Below are 25,800 nucleotides of genomic sequence, written 5' to 3'. Positions count from 1 at the left end.
TGTGCCATACCTTTCTATGTATGATTCTTGGAAGTCAGCATGCTGGGACTGAGCCAGCTCAGAACTGGCTCCAGTTCAGCAGACCTTACTGGAGCAACGGGACGACTCAGAAAGATTGGAAATGGTTTCTTTATAGGATTCACGGACGTGTACAGCCCTGAAACAAATCCTTCAGCCCAAATAGTCGATGCTGACCAAGACTAAGCTGGTCCCATTTTCCTGCATCTCTTAAATGTTGTAAAAGTCCCTGCTTCAACCACTCCCTCTGGCAGCTGGCTCCACGCTCTCTAACGCTAGCTGCCAGGAGAGGTGATGCTGGAGGCCGTGTTGCGCAGCGTCCACGCGGGAGTCGGTGCTGTACTTCAGTGCTCACCCAGTGGCAGACAAGCCGGATTGCATTTGTCTGCTGCAGGCTTGCTCTTGCCGACAACATCCAAGGCTATATTATGTATATATTGTGTTCTTTGTGTGAACGCATGTTTACTGCTATTTTATATGTACTGTATGTGTCTTGTGCTGTGTGCTGTTGCTACAGTGTTTTGCACCTTGGCCTCTGAGTAGCACTGTGTTGTTTGGCTGGATTCATGGATATTCGTGTATAGTTGAATGACAATTAAACTTGAATTTAATGCACCCTCATGCATTCTCATGCTTCTAAAGTTCTCTAATTCCATGCTCTCTAATCCAGAAGTTACACCTCAGTGTTTCTTTGAATGACTCTGGGGTCCTCTTTGTTTCTGCTGGTACTTCCCCGACAGTGGAGAATTCAGTCCGTAACCTTCTCTTCTTTACAGTCCAGGTTGCGAAATCAGACTACCACCGGAGGTTCCTCACCCGGCAGCCGTTCCTCGCCGAGCAGAGAATCTTCTCAGAGCTATTCTTCGTCGAGTGGCCAGTCCCTCCACAGGCACCACAGCCCTGACGAGGTGGGAAGACGGCTGGGATAGATGCGGGGGGGGAGACAGTCTGAATCACGCCACAGGCCATGGGTACATTCCCTCCCCCCCTTATCGCCTTTCAGCCATTGGGTGCCCAACTGAGTGCCCAGTGTCCCAACCACAACACAGACAGTAATTATAACTACTGCTGGGTCGTTAGACATAGGAGCATTTGTCTATTCAGTCCCTCAATCTAGGTCCAGGATTCATTAGGACTATGTCTGACTTGAACTCGGTTTCTATCTGCACAGCCTCCAACCTGATGGCATGAACAGCGATTTCTCTAACTTATGGTAATTCCTCCCCCTTCTCTCTTTTTCCACTCCCCATTCTGCCTCTCTTCCTACCCCTTTTCTCCTCCTCACCTGCCCATCACTTTCCTCTGGTGCTCTTTCTTCTTCCCTTTCTCTCATGATCCACTCTCCTCTCCTATCAGATTCCTTCTTTTTCAGCCTTTTATCTCTTCTACCTATCACCTCCCAGCTTCTTTCCACCTCCCCTATCTGTTACGACCTGCCTGTCGTCTTGCACCCCTCCTCAGGCCACAACTAACTTGGAAACCTGTCTTGCCACTCACCTTCCCTCTACAGGAGCCATCTCACCTCTCCACTCTCAGTCCCAATGCAGGGTTCAACCCAAAACATAGATCATAGAATATTACAGCACAGTGGAGGCCATTTAACTGATTTTAAGATCAATCTAACCCTTCCCTCCTACACACTCTCCATCTTTCTATCAAACACGTGCCTACCTAAGAGTGTCCTAGATGCCCCGAATGTATGTGCTTCTACACCACCCAACAGGGTATTCCACACATTCACCACTCTGTGTGCGAAAAAAACCTGTGACATCCCCCCCTATACATTGCACCAATCACGTTAAAAATATGGCCTTCTCATATTAGCTGTTTTCATCCTGGGAAAAAGTCTCTGATTATCTACCCTATCTATGCCTCTTATCATCTTGTACATTTCTACCAAGACACCTCTCATCCTCCTTCTGTCCAAAGAGAAAAGCCCTAGATCGCTCATCATATCCTCACAAAACATGCTCTCTAATCCAGACAGCATCCTGGTAAATCCCCTTATGCCCTCTCTGAAGCTTCTACGTCCTTCCTATAATGAGACGAACAGAACTGAGCACACGTGTGGTCTAACCAGAGTTTTATGGAGATGTGACAGTACCTCACTGCCCTTGAAACCAATCCCTGACTAATGAAGGCCAACACACTGTAAACCTTCTTAACCATCCTGGTCAACAGTTTCTTTCCTCCCAGAGATACTGTACGGCCCACTGAGTTCCTTCAGTGGATTGTGTGTTGATCCAGATTCCAGCATCTATAATCGCTTGTGATTAGCCTGGGAAGTTCAGACATTGTTTAGAAAGGAGGCTCCAGTCTCCCTGTGAATTATTGTATCTCAGTATCGTGCTGTTTACCCTGTGAGTGTCACTTGATAAACTCTTTTGGAAAGAATGCACAATGTGATTAAATTTTTAAAAAATGTTTTTATTTCCCGGGGATGAACAGGGAGTTCCTGGAAATTGAGTTCAGTTCAGTTCAAAGCAGTGAGGTAAGATAACGTTCAGCAACAATTTCCATACAATCTGGAATGAGGCCATTCCACTTGGCAAGTCCAGGCCGGATTTCTCACACGTGTCTTAGCCCGAAACACAATTTGTGCTTGAGCCTGTTCAGGAAAGGCTATTGTAGATTGTGTGTTGTGTAATAACCCAAATCTTGTTAGGGAGCTTAACATAAAGGAATGCTTAGGAGGCAGTGATCATAATATGATTGAATTCATACAGCAGTTTGAGATTGGAGAAGCATAAGTCAGTATCACAATGGAATAAAGGGAATTTCAGAGGCCATGAGAGAGGGGCTTGCCCAGGTGGATTGAAGGAGGATTCTAGCAGGGATGATTGCAGAGAAGAGATGGCCGAAGTTTTTGGGAATAGCTCACAAAGCGCAGGATAGATATGTTCCACAGAAGACAAAGTTCTCAAATGGCAGGGTAGGCAACCGTGGCTGACAAAGCAAGTTAAGGACTGCATAAAAGCCGAGGAAAGCGTATATAAGGTAGCAAAAGTGAGTGGGAAGTTGGATGATTGGGAAGCTTTTAAAGTCCAGCAAAAAGCAACTAAAAAAGTTATGAGAAGGGGAAAGATTAAATCTGAGGACAAACTAGCCAATAATATAAAACAGGATACTAGAAGTTTTTTTCAGTTAAGTAAAGAGTAAAAGGGAGGTGAGAGTTGATATTGGACCACTGGAAAATGATGTTGGTGAGGTAGTAATGGGGGACAAGGAAATGGCAGATGAACTTAATGAGTACTTTGCATCTGTCTTCACTGTGGAAGACACTAGCAGTGTGCCAGAGGTCCATGAGTGTCAGGGAGCAGGAGTGAGTGTCATCGCTATTACAAATGAAAAAGTGCTGGGCAAACTGAGAGGTCTTAATGTGGATAAGTCACCTGGACCAGATGGACTACATCCCAGAGACCTGAAAGAGTTTGCTGAAGAGATAACAGATGCATTGGTCATGATATTTCAAGAACCACATGATTCTAGCATGGTCCTGGAGGACGGGAAGATTGCTAATGTCACTCCACTCTTTAAGAAGGGAGGAAGGTAAAATAAAGGAAATTATAGGGCAGTTAGCCTAACCTCAGCGGTTGGGAAAGTGTTGGAGTCTATTATTAAGGATGAGGTATCAGGGTATTTGGAGACCAATCATAAACTGCCAAAGTCAGCATGGTTTCCGTGAAGGGAAATCTTGCCTGACAAATATGTCAGAGTTCTTCGAGGAAGTACCAAGCAGGTTGGACAAAGGAGAGGCAGTGGATGTCATTTACTTGGATTTTCAGTAGGTGTTTGATAAGGTGCATCACACGAGGCTGTTTGTGGCGTTACAGGAAAGGTACTGGAATGGATAGCAGAATGGCTGACAGGTGGGAGGCAGTGAGTGGGAATAAAAGGGGGCCTTTTCTGGTTGGCTACCAGTAACTAATGGTGTTCCTCAGGGGTCGGTATTGGGACCGCTACTTTTCACATTGTTTTTCAATGTTTTGGATAATGGAATTGATGGCTTTGTGACAAAGTTTGCGGATGATGCAAAGATAGGTGGAGGGGCAGGTAGCGCTAAGGAAGCAATGTGATTGTAGCAGGACTGATGATAATGTACTTTGGTAGAAAGAACAATAGTGCAGACTATTACCTAAATGGGGAGCAGGTTCAAACATCAGTGGTGTAGAGGGACTTAGGAGTCCTCGTACAAGACTCCCAGAAGGTTAATTTACAGGTTGAGTCTGTGGTAAAGAAGGCAAATGCAATATTGGCATTTATTTCAAGGAGAATAGAATATAAAAGCAAGGAGATAATGCTGAGACTTTATAAGACACTAGTCAGGCTGCACTTGGAGTATTGTCAACAGTTTTGGGCCCCATATCTCAGAAAGGATGTCTTGCCTTTGGAGAGAATCCAGAGGAGGTTCACGAGGATGATTCCAGGAACGAAGGGGTTAACATATGAGGAGCATTTGGCAGCTTTGGGCCTGTGCTCACTGGAATTTAGAAGAATGTGTGGGGATCTCATTGAAACCTACCAAATGTTGAAGGGACTAGATAGGGTGGATATGGAGAGGATGTTTCCTATGGTGGGGGTTTCCAGAACTAGAGGGCACAGCCTCAGAATTGAGGGGCTGCTCTTTAGAACAGAGGAAAGGAGCCCTTATTAGCCAGAGAAAAGTGAATCTGTGAAATGCTTTGCCACAGACTGCTGTGGAGCCCAAGTCTGTTGGTATATTTAAGGTGGAAGCTGATCATCCTGATCGATCAGGGCATCAAAGCATATGGTGAGAAGGCAGGTGTACGGGGTTGAGTGGGATCTGGGATCAGCCATGATGGAATGGTGGAGCAGACTTGATGCGCTGAATGGCCTAATTCTGCTCCTGTGTCTTATGGTCTTATTCTATATATACCTGAACTAATTCTTTCATTTCCCTCTAATGACAGATAATTAAACTTATAGAATATGCACTGTATACAGTTATTGCAGTTAGTGTAATTTTTTACAGTGTGAACCTTGCATGTCTCTCTGTATCTGTGTCTCTCTCTATTCCTCGCCCTCTCCCCTCTCTCCCCCTCTCTCCCCGCTCTCCCTGCTCTCCCCCTCCCCATCTCTCCCCCTCCCCTCCCCTGTCTCCTCACTCTCTCTCCCCATCTCTCTCTGTGTCCTCTCTCTCTCTCCCCCTTTTTCTCTCCCCTTCCCCCTTTCTACCCCCTCCCTCCCCCTCTCCCCATTCTCTATCCCATCTCTCTCCCTCATCTCTCTCTGCTCCCCCTGTCTCTCTCCTCCCCTTTTCTCTCCTCCCTCTCTCTCCCCACCCGCACTGTCTCTTCTCTCTAACTCCCCCCCCCAACCGCCACTGAAGGTCATCACACCCCTTTTTCACACTAGAAAGTACTATCTTTAATTACCCACAAAGTTAACTAAGACTACACATGAATTGAAATATGATGCACCCCACAACGTAGTTACATTCTCATTACAAAATACACAGTAGTGTCTACCTTAAATACAGAATACGGCATAAACACATCGACACATCCCCACTGCGAAAGACACGGAATGTTCCACCTGTATGGTAGGAAAGACACTATAAAGCTCATCAGCTCAGTTTATACTGGGGGTGGGGGTGCAAACACTGAGCACAGCGACGGCAGAATAACTAGGCAATGTTTGTGTGTGTGTACATGCGTGTGTGTAAGGAATGCATTTACCCAGAGCTTTCCATCACTCACAAGAAATAGATATAGCCCAAATCCCTGAGTGAAAATGTCCTATAAATTGATGGTGCATGGGTGTTATTGGCAAGAATAGGCAGTTCTCGGCAGTCTGCAGATGAACGCATGCATGCACACAATCCAGCTTGTCTTCTGTCAGTTGAACTCTGGAGGGCAACACCAGCAGGAGACGCCAGCTCCCAACCCAGCATGGACACTGCTCTAAACTGCCTCTGGCGTGTCCTCTACTGTACTGCTGCAACAGGCAAGCCTGCGCCTTGAGGCCTAATTAAAACAGTTTTCCAATATATCATAGAATCATAGAACACTACGCAGAGAAACAGGCCCTTTGACCCATCTAGTAAATGCCAGACTATTTATTTGCCTAGTCCCATTGACCCACACCCAGATCATAGCCTCCATTCCCCTCTCACTCATGTACCTATCTAAACTTCTCTTAAAAGTTGAAATCAAATCCTCATCCACCACATGCTGGCAGCTGATACCCCACTCTCATGACCCTCTCTGAGTGAAGAAATTCCCCCTCATGTACCCCTTAAACACTTCACTTTTCACTCTTAGACCATGACTTCTAGTTCTTGTCCCATCCAACTTCAGTGGAAAAAGGCTGCTTGCATTTACCCCATCTATACCCCCTTATAATTCTGTATGCCTCTATCAAATTATCTCCCAGTATTCTATGCTCCAGGGAATAAAGTGCTAATCTGATCAACCTTTCCCTATAATTCAAGGCCTTAAGTCCAGGGAACATTCCTGTAACTCTTCTCTGCATTCTTTAATCTTACTAATGTCTTTCCTGTAGGTAATTTAGAGCGCAATACTCCAAATTATGTCTTGCAGACTCCTTATGCAACTTCAACATGACATCTAAACTCCTGTACTCAACACTTTGACTCATGAAGCCAATGTGTCAAAAGCTTTCTTTACGACTCTATTTACCCGTGGCACCACTTTCAAGGAATTATGGATCTGTATTCCCAGCAATGTCCCTTCTAATTTTTTTGCATTGTTCTGAGCAGGAACTGTTTGTTAACAATGAGGTCTTGACTTCCATTCTGTATTTAGTGTTACAATTATTTATTTTTACAATTTGCAACCATTTTTAACTTGAAACACTGACAATGTAAGTAATTTGAAGTTCTAAAATATTTCAAAGTAAAGGTTGTGGTATGTTTATTACTTATAAAATTATGGGTTATATTCATTACACAAATTAATTACAGGGTATTTCAAAATTAAACTAACATAGATTTCAAATTATATTAACATATGTTCAAAAGTAGATTAACATTATGTAAAGGATAATTCCAGCTGTGCAGCAGCAAAGGCTTTGGGTATGGGAGCATTTCACATGCAGCTTAGAGGGAATAGTGATTCCCAGATCCCTCCGTTCTACCGCACTCCACAGTGCCCTACCTTTCACCATAGAAGTCCCAAACTGGTTTGATCCTTTACTTGAGAGGAACCAAATAACTAAGAGAGCTTCCAAAGATGTGGTGCTTTGATTTCATGCTTCAGCGACTGTTGTTCAGACACTAATCTGTCTTATTAACCTTGTGATTCAGGTCGGGAGCAGGACGCCATCGGCTGGAGGGGTTTCCACCTCAAAACCCAGGCAGCAAAGCAGTAGCAATGAATCTTCTGAGGAGGTTTGTCTTACAGATGTCAGCCATCGTCGACAGTGGCAACACGCACACACACATGCACACGTACACAAACATGCATGTGCATGCACACACTCACACTTACACACACACATGGGCACACACATGCATGCGTGTATACACATACACACACGCACGCGCACTCACACACACACACTCACACTCACTCACTCACACACACTCACACACATACATACACACACATACACACACGCGCACACACATGCAAACACACACATGCGCGTACACCCACATGCACACACACATACATACGCGCGTGCTCACACACACACGTACATACGCATACTCTCTCTCTCTCTCTCACTCTCTCACACACACACACACACGCATACATACGCGCGTGCTCACACACACACGTACATATGCATACTCTCTTTCTCTCACTCACACACACACACACACACACACACACACACACACACACACACACACACACACACACACACACACAGCCCCGGGGGACTTGGCAGATCAGGTAGCAGCTATGGAGAGAGATAAACAGCTGAAGTTTCGGACTGAGGACTGGAAAGGAAGGAGGTAGAAGCCAGAATAAGAAAGTGATGAGGTTGTGTGTGGGGGTGGGGGGGAACAGAGAGGAATACAAGCTGCCAAATGATAGGTGAGACCAGGTAAGGAGGAAGGTGGGGGTGTGAGAGAAGGGTTCCACCGATCACCTCCCTGCTTCTCAAATCATCCACCCTGACAAAGGGTCTCAGCCCAACCCATCAACTCTTCATTGCCCTCCGTAGATGCTGCCTGACCTGCTGAGTTCTCTGTGTCTACATTCTCACTCAGGTTGGTTGTTTGATTGTCTGTCCTTGTGCAGTTTTTCATTGATTCTGTTGTATTTCTTTTTCGAATGTGAATGCCCACAAGAAAAAGAATTTCAGGGCTGTATATAGTGATGTAGTTGTACTTGGAAAATAAATTTGCATTGAACTTTAATACATATATGAGAAACAACGGTCGTCCCAGTAGCGATCGCTGTGACATAGAAGAGGCTGCAGATAACCATTTAGACAGCATCTCTCTACAGCTGCCCTGCACCTCCTGTAACTGGGACAATTTTGGATCAAGTTTGCCAATACGCTGTTTTGGATCCCATTTGCTCTAATCTTTTGAAATCACCTATGATGCGGAACTTTGTCATAAGCTCCACTGAACCATGTCTACCACCGTGCCTTCAGCTGTTTTCAGATGCATTTTCATTTATTTAGCATGTGTACATTGAAACATAAAGTGAAATGTGTCGTTTGTGTTAACAAGCAACACATCTTAGCAACCCTTCCAACCCTCCCACCCACTCACACACCCACATAGGACCCCTGGCTTATGTTCTGCTGCCTGATGATTTGATCTTTTGATGCAACGTTCCTTTGTAATACAGCTGGATCAGGTTGGAGAGCTCGGTCCCACTGTACTCGTCGTCATCGCCAAAGCCGTGAGGTCAGATGGCAACTTGCAGGGCTACCAGCTGACTGGCACAGTGGAAAGCGCAAGTGGCAGGCCAAGAGTCCACCTGCGTGTCGTGGAGCTGGACGATGACAGCAGCTGGAAGATGTGTTTGGATGCCAGCAGTCCTAGACCATACAAGGCAAAGGTAAGCTACTCAGTAATGGTAACAGACAAGGTGTTAGTAACACACATCAAAGTTGCTGGTGAACGCAGCAGGCCAGGCAGCATCTCTAGGAAGAGGTACAGTCGACGTTTCGGGCCGAGACCCTTTGTCAGGACGCTGTTGCTTGAATTTCCAGCATCTGCAGAATTCCTCGTGTTAAGGTGTTAGTAATGGACGTTGTAATGGTAACAGGCAAGGTGTTAGTAATGGACATAGTAATGGTAATGGACAAGGTGTTAGTAATGGACAAGGTGTTAGTAATGGACGTAGTAATGGTAACAGACAAGGTGTTTGTAATGGACATTGTAATGGTAATCGACAAGGTGTTAGTAATGGACAGTAATAGTAATGGACAATGTGTTAGTATTGGACAGTAATAGTAATGGACAAGGTGCTAGTAATGGACACAGTAATGGTAACAGAGAAGGTATTAGTAATAAGGACAGCAATGGTAACAGACAAGGTGTTAGTAATAGGGACAGCAATGGTAACAGACAAGGTGTTTGTAATGGACATTGCAATGATAATCGACAAAGTGTTAGTAATGGACAGTAATGGTTCAGACCAAACATAAGAATGGGAAAGAAATGTGATCTAAGTGACTTTGACCATAGATTATTGGTACCAGACCAGATGGTTTGAGTATCTCAGAAATAGCTGATCTCCTGGGATTTCATGCACAAGAGTCTCTAGAGCTTACAGAGAATGGTGCAAGGAGCAAAAAACATCCAGTGAGCTGCAGTTCTGTGAGTGAAAACACTTTGTTAATGAGAAAGGTCAGAGGACAATGGCCAGACTGGTTCAAACTGACAGGAAGGTGACAATAACTAGATAAGGTGGATGTGGAGAGGATGTTTCCTATGGTGGGGGTATCCAGAACTAGAAGACTCACACTCAACATTGAGGGACAACCCTTTAGAACAGAGTTAAGGAACAATTATTTTAGCCAGAGAGCAGTAAGTCTGCGGAATACTCTACCACAGACTGTGTTGGAGGCTCAGTCCGTGGGTATATGTAAGGCTGAAGTTGATCATTTCCTGATATGGCGAGAAGGCAGGGGTATGGGGTTGAGTGGGATCCGGGATCAGCCATGATAGAATGGTGGAGCAGACTTGATGGGCTGAATGGCCTAGTTCTGCTCCTATGTCTTATGGTCTTATAATAGCTAACAATTGGCTCAGATTTACAGATGAGTTCGAGTCAACACTACAGCAGAGAAACAGGCCCTTCGGCCTGTCTGGTCCATGCTGAACTATTCATTTACCTGGTCCCATTGACCTGCACCCAGACCATAGCCCTCCATATCCCTCTCACCCAAGTACCTAAAAAACATTCTCTTAATGTTGAAATTGAACCCAAATCCATCACTTCCACTGCATCCTGTTCTACTCTCTCACCATCCTCTGAAGGTAGAAGTTTCCTTTCACCTTTCACCCTTAATCCATGACCTCTAGTTGTTTCTGATTAAGGCTAAGAATGTAAAACAATCTCTAAAAAGATTTAAAGAATTGTTTTATTTGTCCCATCCACATCAAAATAATACATTGAAATACATTGAAATACATTGCTTGCATCAGGATGTTGTGGGGGCAGCCTGCAAGTACTGTCATGCTTCCGGTGCCAATAGAGCATGCCCACAACTTACCCGTACGTCTTTGGAATGTGGGAGGAAACCCACACGGTCACGGGGAGAATGTACAAACTCCTTACAAGCAGCAGCAGTAATTGAACCCCGATCAATTGTACAGATGATAATGCAAAGCATTGTGCTAATCTCTTTGCTACCGTGCCACCCAACTCAGAGGGGTAAATCATAGGAAATTTGGGTTATTGTGCTTATGCTGGGTCATTGATAACCTTCTAGCTCCCAGCAAGCGGAGACTGATCCTGCTTTAGTTCATCAAATCATTTACCCCTGGGTTGCCAAGTTCTGTTCGAGTTTAATTGTCATTCAACCATATCTGAATACAGCCAAATGAAACAATGTTTCTCTGGGGCCAAGGTGCAAAACACAGTGCCAACAGCACACAGCACACTGCATATCACAATAGTACAAATAGCACATATAATAAATACAAGAGAATGGTGCAGAGATTGCAGTGAGAGAGGCTGAGAGAGGGCACTGTACCTGCAATTGTCCAGACAGGATAGCCCATTCCATCCTGGGTAAAGCTCCCACCACTGAGCACGTTTGCAAGGGCTCCTGTCACGGGAAAGCAGCATCCATCATCAAGGATTCCCACCATTTAGGCCATGCTCTCTTCTCACTGCTGCATACTGTAAGCAAGCACTTGAGATACTGCATGATGCCGTCTCCAAACAAGACACAGTCCACCCAATGTATTCCAAATCATAGTCGGGAACTTCAACCAGGCTTGTCTGGAGAAGACCCTGCCCAATTGCATCAGCATATAACCTGTGGCACTAGAGGTCCCACTGTTATACTAAGCTAAGGAGTGTCTACTTTTCCATACCCAGACCACATTTTGGTAAACTGGATCACTTGACTGTCCTTCTCCAACCTGCTTACAGGCAGAGAGAGGCTGATCAACAAATCTCCAGAAATAAGGACAACAAAGAGATGATCACAGGAGGCAGAGCAGAGGCTATGGAATTGCTTCCAGTTGGTGGACTGGGCCATGTTCAAGAACAAGAGGATCTGAATGAATACACCATGGTCATCACTGACTTTATTAAAACAGCTGTAGTCTAGTGTATCCCCACAAAATCACTCAGATTCTTTCCCAACCAGAAGCCCTGGATGAACCATGAGATTTGCAATCTGCTGAGAGCCAGACCACAGGCATTCATGTCTGGTGACCAAGAAAGTTACAAGAGGTCCAGTATGATCTCCGGAAAGCCACTTCACAGGTGAAGTGACAATTCCAAACTAAACCTGAATCAATGAAGGATGCTTGACCATTGTGACAGGGCTGGAATGCTTTCACCAATTATAAAGTTAAATCAAGTGACATAGACAACAACAGTGCTTCGCTTCCAGGTGGGCTCAATGCCTTCTAAGCTCGCTTTGACAGCCAAAGCATGGAGGAACTATCACAGCTCCTGATGATCCCGTGACACGCAAGCAGCCTAGAGGAGGGTGAACTCATGAAGAGCATCTGGCCCAGATGGCGTACCTCGCCAAGTACTAAAGGACTGATTAATTGACTGGAGTGTTCGCTGAGATCCTTAACCTCTCACTTCAGCAGTCTAAGGAACCCACTTCCTTTAAACAGGCTTCAATTTTACCATTGCCTGAGAAGAACATGGTAGCCTACCTCCAGGAACATTTGCATCCACAGTGATGAAGTGCTTTGACAGGTTGAAGGTGAAACGTATCAACTCCTGCCTGAGGAGCGACTTCGATCCACTCCAATTTGCCTACCAGAGCAACAGGTCTCCAGCAGATGCCATGTCAGTGGCTTGTCACTCATCCCTGGGGTATCCGGACAGCAAAGCTGCATACATCAGGATACTCTTCATCGACTACAGCTTGGCATTCAGTATCATCATCCCCTCAAAACTCATCAATTAGCTCCAAAACCATGGGCTCAGTACCTCCTTGTGCAATTGGATCCTCGATTTCCTCAGTTGTAGACCCCAGTCGGTAAGGGTTGGTGATAACACCTCCTTCGCAATCTCCATTGGCACAGATGTACCACAAGGCTGTATGCTTAGACCGCTGCTCTACTCGCTTTACGTTAATGACAGGGTGGCTACGCCCGATTCCAATGCCATATTCAAGATTGCTGACAACACCACTGTCGTAGGCCGAATCAAAGGTGGCGATGAATCAGCATATAGGAGGGAGATTGAAAATCTGGCTGAGTGGTGTCACAACAACCACCTTTTACTCAATGTCAGCAAGACTAAGGGAGCTGATTATTGACCTCAGGAAGAAAAAACCAGAGCCAGTCCTCATCGAAGGGTCAGAGGTGCAGAGGGTCAGCAACTTTAAATTCCTCGGTGCTATTATTTCAGAGTACCTGTCCTGGGCCCAGCACGTAAGCACAATTTCAAAGAAAGCATGGCAGCACCTCTAATTCCTCAGGAGTTTGCAAAGATTAGGCATGACATCTAAAACCCTGACAGACTTCTGTAGATGTGTGGTGTATTGAATGGCTGCATCACAGCCTGGTATGGAAACACAGAATGCCCTTGAATGGAAAATCCTACAAGAAATAGTGCATGCGGCCCAGTCCATCATGGGTAAAGCCCTCCCCACTATCGAGCACATTTATACGAAGCGCTGTCGCAGGGAAGCAGCATTAGGGACCCCCACCCTCCAGGCCATGCTCTCTTCTCTCTGCTGCCATCAGGGAGGAGGTACAGGAGCCTCAGGACTCACACCACCAGGTTCAGGTAAAGTTATTACCCCTCAACCATCAGGCTCCTGAACCAGAGGGGAAAATGTCTCTCAACTTCACTCACCCCATCACTGAACTGTTCCCACAACCTATGGACTCACTTTCAAGGACTCTTCATCTCATTTTCTTGATATTTATTGCTTACTTATTTATTATTATTATTTCCTCCTTTTTGTATTTGTACAGTTGTCTTTTGCACATTAGTTGAATGCCCAAGTTGGTGCGGTCTTTCATTGATTCTATTATGGTTATTATTTTGTTATGGATTTATTGAGTATGTCCACAAGAAAATGAATCTCAGGGTTGGATATGGTGACATATATGTACTTTGATATTAAATTTACTTTGAACTTTGACATTTGAAGAGGACTAAAAGTGCCTTAATGAATGTGTTCTCTGCGGAGTAGCGCCGAGTATAGCGAGTATAGTGCCTGGAAACTCTTCTCTTGATGATCTAATTCCTCCTGAAAGCCTCGATTAACTCTGCTTCCTCCAAACCCTACCAAGATACCTGGATACTTCCCACTGTAGAAATGTCTAATACCAGACAGCATGCATTTGAGATGAGAGGGGGTAATATCAAAGGAGATGTGAGAGGTAGTTTTTTTTTTACACAGAGTGATGGATGCCTGGAATGGTGATGGAGGCATTCAAAAGGTTCTTGGATAGGCACATTGATGTGCACTCATTCTAGTTAGACCCACACACCCATCTAATACCTTAGTCAGTCACTGCACTGGAAAGACTTTACAACAATTTTTATAATGCTGTAAATATGTACATGATGGTATTTATGTATTTCTGTATATTTTCTCCATACCTGTACTTCTAACATTATTTTTACATAATTCTTTATTCTGTATAATTGTTGAATGTTGTTGTTTTATTTTCTAAAATGCAACATGTTTTGTTAAAGCCCTTTATATTCCATTTCAATGACAAATCTTCAAAAACTTCACCCAATATTAAAAATTTCTTCCCTCAGGCAGCTGATCTTCCCCTACCCCCGCTATCTATTACCTGTTACTCCACTGTAAACACTTTAAATCACATTTTATAATACTGTTTACATCGTAAATGCATGCTGCTTTTGTAGTTTATTCAATATCTCTACTTCAAATTTTATTTTTTTATTTTTTTTATTCTTTATAATTGTTGAATGTTGTTTTTGTTGCATGTCTCACCCTGACCAACACACGACAGCAAGTTCCCAACAGATGTAAAGGTATATGGTAAATAAAGCTGATCCTTGATCTTACTCCTGATTACCTCAACCGAGTCCTTTCCAGAAGTGCCTAGCAAAGCCATTTATATCAAAGCAATAGACGGCAGAAACCACACCTGGAAAAAAAAGCACATCCTGTATGGCAAACCCTCGATCTTGCAGTTGGCCACTTGATTACTAGGTTAATTGGTTTGGCACAACATTGTGGGCCGAAGGGCTGGTTCCTGTGCTGTACTATTCTATATTCCCTGTTCTATGTTAACTGCAAAAATAACGTTTTTAAATCTTCCAGGTGATGTACAGATGGGGTAAAAACTGCGAGAAGTATAAGATAACATTCCAGGCATTGCTGGGATATCTTGCAAACCATCCGGCTCTGAAAATTCAAACTAAATGGGCCTCTATGCCTAAGGGCTACGCAACCGGCAGCAGAATGTAAGAAATGTGTCATTTCATTGTTGTGTCCACTGTTTCTTAACCCACAATACCAAAGTAATGTTTTGTTTTAACCAGAATTGGGTCAGGATTCGCTTATCTACTGGGATTTTCCAACAGATTTAAAGACAATCCCTCTCATCAGATTACACAGCTGATCGCCCTCACCTCTCCACGGACTGTCAATACAATCGTGAAGCTACCCAGGGTACCATTTTCTTCATTTATAATTATTTAACTTGGCTCCAGATTGCAATCAGAGCCACCGGTTCCTTACCCGCATAATCGTGAACGTTAGAGACATGGGCTGGTTGGACAAACTTGTGCTGTTTCTCTGGAGCGTTGAAGGCTGTGAGGAGACCTGCACCAGAATCAGGCATCTGACATATGTCATGAAATATCACTGGCATATATTATGAAATATCACTGGCATATGTCATGAAATATCACTGGCATATGTCATGAAAGTAGTTGCTTTGCTGCAGCAGTACAATGCCATACATAATGAAGACCCCTTTTACTGGGCATCTCCAGAGATGCAGCTCGTTAGCCTCTCGTTAACAGCCACCGAACTCAGCAGTGAGAAAGCCACCTTTCTCAAGCTCTGTATGTCTAGGGTCGATACGACTTGGGTCACCAAAACAGGGACGTTACGATGTCTTGACCACCCGAACCCAGATCCGTGTGAATACTGTGTAATTACTACTCCCACGCAATTAGCCATTGGCAATAAATAACAGATCATACCCTGCATATAATAATAAAGAAAGTATATTTACAAATTTCAGCTTTATTGAACAGTAAGTAGGAAAAAGAAAAAAGGCCCATTACAGTTAACTCAGTCCAAATGCACACATAAATTGGAGCTCATCTTGAAGTTGTCTTTAAGTCACACATTGGACCCCTGGTGTGCATGAAAGCACACACCACCTTCTGAATGTCACTCGAAATCCTTCTCGAACAAATGGGCTCCCCCACGGGAGTATTGGTCCTTCCTCCTTGAAGTCATTCATCTGCACAAAGCACCTTGTACAACAGGGTCAGCGTCCTCAGCCATCTCCCCTCCTGTCTTCTCCCAGCTTCTGCCAAAAAGACCTTGACCCACACCAGTGTCTGTCACAAAAACCTCTCCACCCAGTGTTCTCTCAAACTTTCTCCCAATTCCACCATCCTGACTGGATGACACAACAATCCTAAGTTGAATAACAAAGCCTCTTTTCTTTAGTTCAAACTCAAACAGGCTGAAAGCAGAACAGCCTGTTCTTACAGAACTACTAAAATGAAATACCTGCAGCATAACAGTAAAAATCTTATCCATGGTGTAACAATAATAATAAAATATATAAATTACAGTAAGTTTATTTAAAAAATTAAATTGAATAAGTTGTGCAAAAAGAAAGCAAAAATACCAAGATACTGTTCATGAGGGTGGTGGGTTGGAGTTACTTCTTCCCTCTGCTAGCCTGCAGGTCTCCCTTGGGCAAGGTGTAGAACCTGCTTAGCCCCCCAAACAGGGTCACATGAACCCATGGGAGCAGGTGGTGGATGGTTGTATGAGCAGCTGGTGCAGATCACAAGTCCTGGTTATGTGACCAGTGACACCAAGTAGACAATCTCTCAAGAGTATTGATAATGGCTGGGGTCACCTGTCTTGTAGAGACACTGCACAGAAGAAGGCAATGGCAAACCACTTCTGTAGAAAAGTTTGCTAAGAGTGATCATGGTCAAAGACCACAATTGCCCACATCATATGACACGGCACATAAAGATGTTGATGAGTGTTCACATTGTCCATCTGATGATGGAAGGGAAGAAGCTGTTCCTGAACTATTGAGAGTGTGTCTTCAGGTTCATGTACCTCCTCCCCAATGGTTGCAATGAGAAGACAGCATATCCCTCTATCCATGCCTCTAATAATTTTATAAACCTGATCAAAGTTCTTGAAATTATAAGAGACAGGGTAGGAATGTTGAATATAAGAGCAAATGCATATAAGGTGAGAGGGAAAAAGTTAAAGATGTGGAGGCCAGGGTCTTTTACACAGGGAGTGGTGTGAGCCCGAGAGTAATTAATCTGGCACATTATGGTCACATGTATCAAGGCACAGTGAAAGCACTTGTTTTCCATGTCGTCTACACACATCACTTCATTACAGCAGTGCACTGAGCGAGCTCAAGCTAAAACAATAACAGAATGTGGGGTTCGTTACAGAGAGAGTGCAGTGCAGGTAGACATTAAGGTACAAGGTCAAAATGAGGTAGATTGTGAGGTCAAAAGTCCAATTTATCGCACTAGGAGACCATTCAATAGACTTATCACAGTGGGGTAGCAGCTGGCCTTGAGCCTGGAGGCTTGTCCTTTCTGGCTTTTGAATCTTCTGCCCAATGGTAGAAGGGAGAAGAAAGAATGTTTGGGGTGGGTGGGCCATCAGTGTGGAGATGGAGGCAGATATGATGGTGATGATCAAGAAACATTTGGGTAGCACATGGATGTGCAGGGAGGAGGGATATGGATTGTGTGGAGGGAGGAGGGATACGGATGGTGTGGAGGGATACGGATCATGTGGAGGGATATGGATTGTGTGCAGGGAGGAGGGATTAGTTCAGTACATACAGAAGATGCTGGAGGACCTCAGCTGGTCAGGTGGCATCTATGGAGAGGAATAAGCAGCTAAGGTTTCGGGCCGAGACTCTTCTTCAGGATGGTGAACTAATTCCTGCTAATAAACTATTTAGGGATTAGTTTAATTTTCAAGCTGGTCACAGATATCATGGCCCAAGGGTCTGTTCCTGTGCTGTATTGTTCTATGTTCTATTTTCCAGGCTGTTGGCTACTGTCCAGGTAGCTTTCAACCTGACAACATAAACACTGATTTCTCTAACTTCCAGTAATTTCTTCCCCCCTCACCATTCTTTCTTTTTCCATTCCCCACTCTGGCTCCCTTCTTACCCCTTCTCTTCTCCTCTCTTGCCCATCACCTCCCCCGGTGTCCTTCCTCCTTCCCTTTCTCCCATAGTCTGCTCTCCTCTCCTCTATGATTCCTTCTTTTTCAGCCTTTTACCTCTTCCACCTATTGCCTCCCCGCTTCTTACTTCATCCCCCCCCTCACCCTCAGCATTTCCCCCTCACCTGTCACCTGTCAGTTTGTCCTCCTTCCCCTCCCCCCAGCTTATTGTAGCTTTCTTCTCTTCCTTTCCAGTACTGATGAAGGGTCTCGGCCTGAAACATCGTCCGTTTATTCTCCTCCATCAATCAGGTTTTCCAGCCTGAGTCCACGGGCCCCTCAGTTAATGGCATTGGTCCAAGGGGTAAAAAAGGTTAGGGACCCCTGCCATAGAGGCTGTCTAATCTGCTGAGTTCCTCCAGCATCTTGAGTGTGTTGCTTTGCATTTCCATCATCCGCAAAATTTCTCGTGTTTAGGTTTTCTATTGTCCATGTTATTTCTGTTCCAGTCTACCATCTATTACCAAGGCTTTGAGCTGCCCGTTCCTCTGCATATTCCTGAGCCTGCACCGATCGTGAGAGCGCAAGGATTCGAGAGCATTGCTAAAATTCCACATCTTCTTCTGACAATTCATCAAAGTAATGATTATTTTCTTGGCACTTTCTTTCAAGTTGACAACAAACTCAACTTTAGAAGAATGAGAGAGGAATCTTGGTGAAACCTATTGAATATTGAAAGGCCTAGACAGAGTTGATGTGGAGAGGACGTTTCCGGTTATGGGGGAGTCTAGGAGCAAAGGGCCTAGGTAGAGTGGATGTGGAGAGGACGTTTCCGGTTGTGGGGGAGTCTAGGAGCAGAGGGCCTAGGTAGAGTTGATGTGGAGAGGACGTTTCCGGTTGTGGGGGAGTCTAGGAGCAGAGGGCCTAGGTAGAGTTGATGTGGAGAGGACGTTTCCGGTTGTGGGGGAGTCTAGGAGCAGAGGGACTAGGTAGAGTGGATGTGGAGAGGACGTTTCCGGTTGTGGGGGAGTCTAGGAGCAGAGGGCCTAGGTAGAGTGGATGTGGAGAGGACGTTTCCGGTTATGGGGGAGTCTAGGAGCAGAGGGCCTAGGTAGAGTGGATGTGGAGAGGACGTTTCCGGTTATGGGGGAGTCTAGGAGCAGAGGGTACAGTGTCGGAACAGCAGAATGTCCATGTAGAACAGAGATGAGGAATTTTTTAGCCAGACGGTGGTGAATCTGTGGAATTCCTTGCCACAGATTGCTGTGGAGGCCAGGTCATTGAGTATATTTAAATGGAGGTTGACAAGTTCTTGTTTAGTCTGGGTGTGAAAGGAGAAGGCAGGAGAACAGAATCAGGTTGAATATCACCAGTGTATATCGTGAGATTTGTTGACTTTGCAGCAGTAGTACATTGCAATACATGACAGAGAAACAGAAACCATGAATTACAGCAAATGTATATATTCTGTTGCATATAAGTGTGCCTTCAGACTTCTGGATCTCCTCCCTGATGGTGGCAATGAGCACACACGATGGGGGTCCTTAATGATGGACAGCGGCTTTTTGAGGCATCACTCCTCAAAGATGTCCTGGGTACCACAGAGGCTGGTGCCCTTGATGGAGCTGACTAAGTTTACATCTCTCTGCAACTTACTTCAATCCTATGCAGTAGTTCCCCACCACCCCATACCAGATGGTGACAGGGGACAGGACACAGGGGGTGGCTGATGAAAGGCTTGATGTGGAACACATGGAAGGTGGGATGAATCCAGCAGAGAGTGGAGGGAAGCTTCAGATGGACGGCAGCAGGGCTGATGACTTTAGCAATGGGACAGGGGCCGATGAAGTGGGGGTGAGCTTGCAGGAATCCACCTTGGGGCAGGTCTCGGGTTGAAAGCCACACACGCTGTCCCTGGCGGCAACATGGGGCCTTGGAGTGATGGTGGTCAGCTTGATACTTGATCCCAGCAGAGGCACGAAGAAGGGCAGAGCGAGTGGCCCTCCACATCGACTGAAACAGCAGATGGAATGCCAACCTCCTCCTCCTGGGCAGGAAACAGTGGAGGTTGGTAGCCAAGGCAGCACTCGAAAGGGGACAGACCGGTGGAGGAGGACGGTTGAGAGTTTATGGCGTACTCGGCCCAGGGTAGCTGCTGACTCCACGCAGAGGGGTTCTGGGAGACCAGACACCGAAATACAGTCTCTAGCTGTTGGTTGGCCCGCTCGGTCTGGCCATTGGTCAGTGGATGGAATCCTGAAGACAGACTCTCAGAGGTACCCAGAAGATTACAGAATGCCCTCCAGAAGTTGGATGTGAATTGAGAGCCCCTGTGACACAACATCTACAGGTAAACCATGTAATTTAAGAACATGCGGTACTAATAATTTGGCTGTTTCTTTGGCTGAGGGGAGCTTAGGTAAAGGAATGAAGTGTACAGATTTGGAGAAACGATATTCTACTGTGAGAATGGTGGTGTTACCATCTGTTGGGGGAAGACCAGTGACAAAATCCAGGACAATGTGGGACCAGGGTCTCTTGGGGATAAACAGGGGTAGTAACAGACCAGAAAGTGACCGGTTACAGTTCTTGCCTTGAGAACAGACAAAGTTGCAGATGTCATCTCCCATGGAGGCCACCAGAACCACTGACTGATGAAGGCATGAGTATGCTTGGTTCCAGGGTGACAGGATAACTGGGAGGAATGACCCCACTGCAATACCTGTGAGCAGACTGAGCTGGGAACATACACACGGTTAGTGGGGCATTGACCGGGGGCTGCCTCGCTCTGTTGAGGAGCTTGCACAGTGGATTCAATGTCCCATTGCACTGCACCCACGAGACAGTGAGCAGGGTGGATGACATCGGGCACCTCAGGGGTCTCAGATGAAGGAAATCTTCAGGAGGGGGCATCAGGTTTTCCATTCTTCAAACTGGGGCAGAAGGACAGAGTAAAATTGAATTTTGATAAAAACAGCTTGAAGGGAGTTGAGACACTTGGCCGCACGGATATATTCCAGATTCTTGTGATCAGTCCAGACTGAGAATGGCACCTTGGCTCCCTCCAGCCAATGCCTCCACTCCTCCAGAGCTAGCTTCACAGTCAGCAGCTCCCGGTTTCCAACATCGTAATTCTGCTCGGTGGGAGTGAGGTGGTGAGAGAAGGCGTCGCAGGGGTGTACCTACGCATCCTTGGCCGAGCGCTAAGAGGGAACAGCTCCTACACCAATATCAGACACATCCATCTCCACGATGAACTGCCGGTCGGTGTCGGGTTGAATTGGGGGCAGAGGTGAAACGTTCCTTCAGGTCAGAGAATGCGTTTTCAGCAGCAGGGGACCAGGAGAATCTGACAGCTGAAGAGGTCAGAGCAGTGAGTGGTGCAGCCAGTGTACTGTAATTTCTGATGAAGCGGCGAGAAAAGTTAGCAAAGCCCAAGAAGTGTTGCAACTCCCAACGAGTTGAAGGTTGGAGCCATTCAACCACTGCCTTAAGCTTCTGTTGGTCCATCTGAATGGAACCACCTGGAATTACATACCCCAGGAAGGAGACAGTATTGCAATGAAACTCACATTTCTCAGCCTTCACAAAGATCTGGTTCTCCAGAAGGTGCTGGAGAACTCTGCGGACGTGACCTGCATGTTCAGCAAGGGACTGGGAAAGAAAACAAAATGTCGTCGAGATACACAAAAACGAATTGGTTCAGCATGTCCCTGAGAACGTCATTTACCAGGGCTTGGAAGACAGCGGGGACATTGGCATGACCAGATACTCATCATGGTCTGAGGTGGTGCTGAAGGTGTCTTCCACTCGTCCCCTTCGCAGGTGCAGACAAGATGGAGATCAAGCTTGGTGAAAACTGAGGCTCCTTGCAGTAGTTCAAATGCCGAGGTCATGAGCGGAAGAGGGTAACAGTTCTTAACAGTGACTTCATTCCACCCCTGGTAATCAATGTATGGACGCAAGGAGCCGTCCTTCTTTTCAACAAAGAAAAGACTGGCACCAGCAGGGATGAAGACAGCTAGGTGATACCTGCAGCTAGAGACTCTTGGATGTACTTACTCATGGCTTCTGTTTCAGGTACGGACAGGGTATACAGTCAGCCCCTTGGGGAGATGTTCCAGGCAGGAGGTCAATGGCGCAATCATATGGATGATGAGGCAGTAGGGAAGTGGCCCAGGACTTGCTAAACACAGCCTTGAGTTCCATGTATTCAGGAGGGATGGCACTAAGGCCTGGAAATTCCTCAGGGGATCTGAGCATGGTGGAGGCAGTGGGAGTGACAGAATGGGCTCCAGTCTGCAATCTTACGACTGAGCCAATGTGGGGCGTCTGACTAACCAGGGATGGCCCAGGACAATGGGAGCTTGAGGACAGTCAATAACATAAAGGGTTAACTGTTTATGATGGTTGCCGGATAAACTGAGACTCCCCGGGGCCGTGACATAGGTGATGTTAGCCAGCCTCTGACCGTTCAAGGCGTTGGCTACTAATGGTGACTGGAGAGCAGACGTGGGTAATCCCCACTGGGCAGCCAAGCCGGAATTGACAAAACACCCCTCTGCACCAGAATCAACCACGACAGAGACTGCTTACTGTTGGACCCCCCACTCCAGAGAAGCAGGTAGGGAAGCAATAGGGAAGTGGCCCAGGACTTGCTAAACAAGTGAGTGGCGTCGAGGAGGGCCGGACAGGGGTCACGCTCACCAGTACTCCTCGTCCTACTGGTGAGCGCTTGGCTTTTACTGGGCAGGTGGAGATGAAGTGGTCTGGTTGGAATGGGTGCTGATTCTCCTTTGTCTTTCAGTTGGTGTCAGATGGGTACAGTAGCTCTGGGCTCTGGAATGGGAATTGTGGATTGGGGAGAATGGCAGGGCAAGGTAGACTGATGAGGAGCTTGGAACTCACCCAGTTCCCCTAGGGACCCTCTGGAACCCCTCCCTTTGCTGAAGGCGAACATCAATATAGATGGCCAAATCCACCAGGGTTTCAAAGGTGTCAGGAAGGTCCTGGGTGACCAGCTCATCTTTGATGTCTTTAGAGAGGCCGTTCAGGGAGGTGTTGTACGGTGCATCCAGGTTCCAGGTGCTGGAAGTGGCTAGGGTCTGGAACTCTATGCCTTTAATCTGACACAGATGCATGTGCGGCATTTCATGGGCAGCCTCTCCCCCATGTTTGGAGCGATCAAACACTTTTCTCATTTCCTCAGAAAATAACTGAAAACTACTGCAGAAAGGGGAGCCTGCCTCCCAGCCGGCTCTTCCCCATTCTCTCACCCGACCAGATGGTTGGGTGATGACGTAGGCTACCTTGGCTCAATCAGTCGGAAATGTTATACTTTATACTTTATTGTCACCAAACAGTTTATACTAGAACATACAATCATCACAGCTATATTTGATTCTGCACTTCCCGCTCCCTGGATTACAAATCAATAGTAAATATTAAAAATTTAAATTATAAATCATAAATAGAAAATAGAAAAATGGGAAGTAAGGTAGTGAAAAAAAACCGAGAGGCAGGTTTGGATATTTGGAGGGTACGGCCCAGATCTGGGTCAGGATCTGTTCAGCAGTCTTATCATAGTTGGAAAGAAGCTGTTCCCAAATCTGGCCGTATGAGTCTTCAAGCTCCTGAACCTTCTCCCGGAGCGAAGAGGGATGAAAAGTGTGTTGGCTGGGTGGGTTGTGTCCTTGATTATCCTGGCAGCACTGATCCGACAGCGTGCAGTGTAAAGTGAGTCCACGGACGGAAGATTGGTTTGTGTGATGTGCTGTGCCGTGTTCACGATCTTCTGCAGCTTCTTTCGGTCTTGGACAGGACAACTTCCATACCAGGTTATGATGCACCCTAGAAGAATGCTTTCTACGGTGCATCTATAAAAATTAGTGAGGGTTTTAGGGGACAGGCCAAATTTCTTTAGTTTTCTCAGGAAGTAAAGGTGCTGGTGGGCCTTCTTGGCAGGGGACTCCGCTTGGTTGGACCAAGTCAGGTCATTTGTGATATTGACCCCAAGGAACTTAAAGCTTTTGATCTGTTCCACTTGCACACCACCGATGTAAATTGGGTCGTGCGGTCCGCTACTCCTTCTGAAGTCAACAACCAATTCCTTCATCTTGCTGACGTTGAGGGATGGGTTATTGTCTTCGCACCATGCCACCAAGTTCTTAATTTCCTCTCTGTACTCAAACTCATCATTACCCGAGATACGGCCTACAATTGTTGTGTCATCAGCAAACATATATTGAGTAGTTGGTTGCAATTCAAAAACGTGGGTGCACTGGGAAAGAAAAGAGCATCAGGTACCGGGCTCACCTGAGTACTTTTCTGGAGGAGGCAGACGGGACTCTCGGATGGGAGGAGTGAGTGAGAATGCAGAGGGCAGGGCAGAAGATGAGGCTGCAGAATGTTGATGGGCGCTCTGGGACAGCTGGAGTGACTGAATCTGGGCCACAAGATCAGCCACATTGACAGAAAGTGACTCCACTACCCTGAACGTGGACTCCAGCTGGTTCTGGTGTCTCCCCAGCATCACTCCCTGTTGTTCCAGGGCAGCTCTCAGATGATCAGGGTCTGCTGGATCCATTCTGGCCAGATTGTACTGTCAGGACGCTGGAGCAGGGACCCAATCGCAGACCCAGTACCGTGCACACAGTGACCTTAATTGAGTAGCAAATCCTGGGGTTTAAACAAAGTCAGCGTCAAAGTTCAGGCAGAGATCAAAACATCCAGAGAAATTCAAAAACCAGAATCAGGAAACAGGCAGAGTCGATATTCAGACAGACAGAGTACAGATACGAATGCTGGAAAGGCTCAGGAAAATTCACTGACACAATCTGGAAACAAACAGCTGGAGACACAGGACTGAAATACACTGAGTGATAAACAGGGAGGCAGATGATAGGTGGAGCACAATGAGACACAGGTGGCAGCAGTACAGGTAATAATGAGAAACAGGTGAGAGACGGAATACTCAGTAATACAGGGGCCGCAGTAGAGCAGGACCGGGGATAGGAGCACATAGGGCATTAAAACATACAAGAGCACATGGCAATACAAAACCACAGACTGACAGCTAGGGGGAAAACACACAAAAAGACAAAGTTTAACTGGAGGTACTGACAGTGAGGTACAGATACAATGAAATCTTGCAGCTGCATCAGAGACAACACACAGGCAGGGGGGTTGGAATCAGTATGATAGAGCTGAGGATGAACCAGCAGGTTTACAAGTAGATGATGGGTGTAACATGAATGTAAGGAAGGACAAGCCAATGACTGGGTACAAATGCAGGCAGAGCAAAGGGCAAAGAATGCAGGACTGAAGGTGCTGTATTTAAATGCACGTAGCTTTCCGAATAATGTGGACAAACTCATGGCGCAATTACAGATTGATTGGTATGATGTTGTGGGCATCACTGAAAGAAGACCATAGTTGAGAGATTAACATCAAAGGATATACTTTGTATCAAAAGGACAGACGGAAAGGCATAGGTGGTGGTGTGGCTCTGTTGGTAAGAGATGAAATTACATCTTTAGAAAGAGGTGACATAGGGTCAGAGATTGATGAAACTTTGTGGGTGGAGTTAAGAAGCTGCAAAGGTAAAAAAGATCATTATGGGAATTGTACATAGTCCTCCAAATAGTAGCCAAGACATAGGGCTAAGATTGCAAAGGGAGCTGGAAAAGGCATGTAATAAGGGTAATGACACAATTATAATGGGGACTTCAATATGCAAGAGGATTGGGAAAATCAGGTTGGTGTCAAATTGCAAGAGATGGAATT

At 45.9% G+C, this 25,800-nt stretch overlaps 1 protein-coding gene across 3 annotated transcripts in view; it reads left to right on the top strand.

Moving 5' to 3' along the window:
• The window catches only part of LOC134355067 (vitellogenin-like), a 116,205-nt gene that overhangs the window by 64,996 nt on the left and 25,409 nt on the right, over positions 1–25,800 (top strand). Inside the window, exons 23-28 of one of the 3 annotated variants that reach the window (XM_063064793.1) lie at positions 795–926; positions 7,307–7,390; positions 8,814–9,026; positions 14,929–15,071; positions 15,192–15,279; positions 18,525–18,654. In XM_063064793.1, coding sequence (XP_062920863.1) covers positions 795–926; positions 7,307–7,390; positions 8,814–9,026; positions 14,929–15,071; positions 15,192–15,279; positions 18,525–18,654 — 790 coding nt within the window. Of the gene's footprint in view, positions 1–794; positions 927–7,306; positions 7,391–8,813; positions 9,027–14,928; positions 15,072–15,149; positions 15,280–18,524; positions 18,655–25,800 lie in introns of all 3 variants that reach the window. The other 2 variants (XM_063064792.1, XM_063064794.1) reach the window with 2 other exon arrangements.

Source organism: Mobula hypostoma, chromosome 12, assembly GCF_963921235.1.
Source record: "Mobula hypostoma chromosome 12, sMobHyp1.1, whole genome shotgun sequence".
Classification (NCBI taxonomy): domain Eukaryota; kingdom Metazoa; phylum Chordata; class Chondrichthyes; order Myliobatiformes; family Myliobatidae; genus Mobula; species Mobula hypostoma.
The sequence above is the reverse complement of the archived record's forward strand: the minus strand, read 5'-3'. Positions and strand labels throughout refer to the sequence as shown.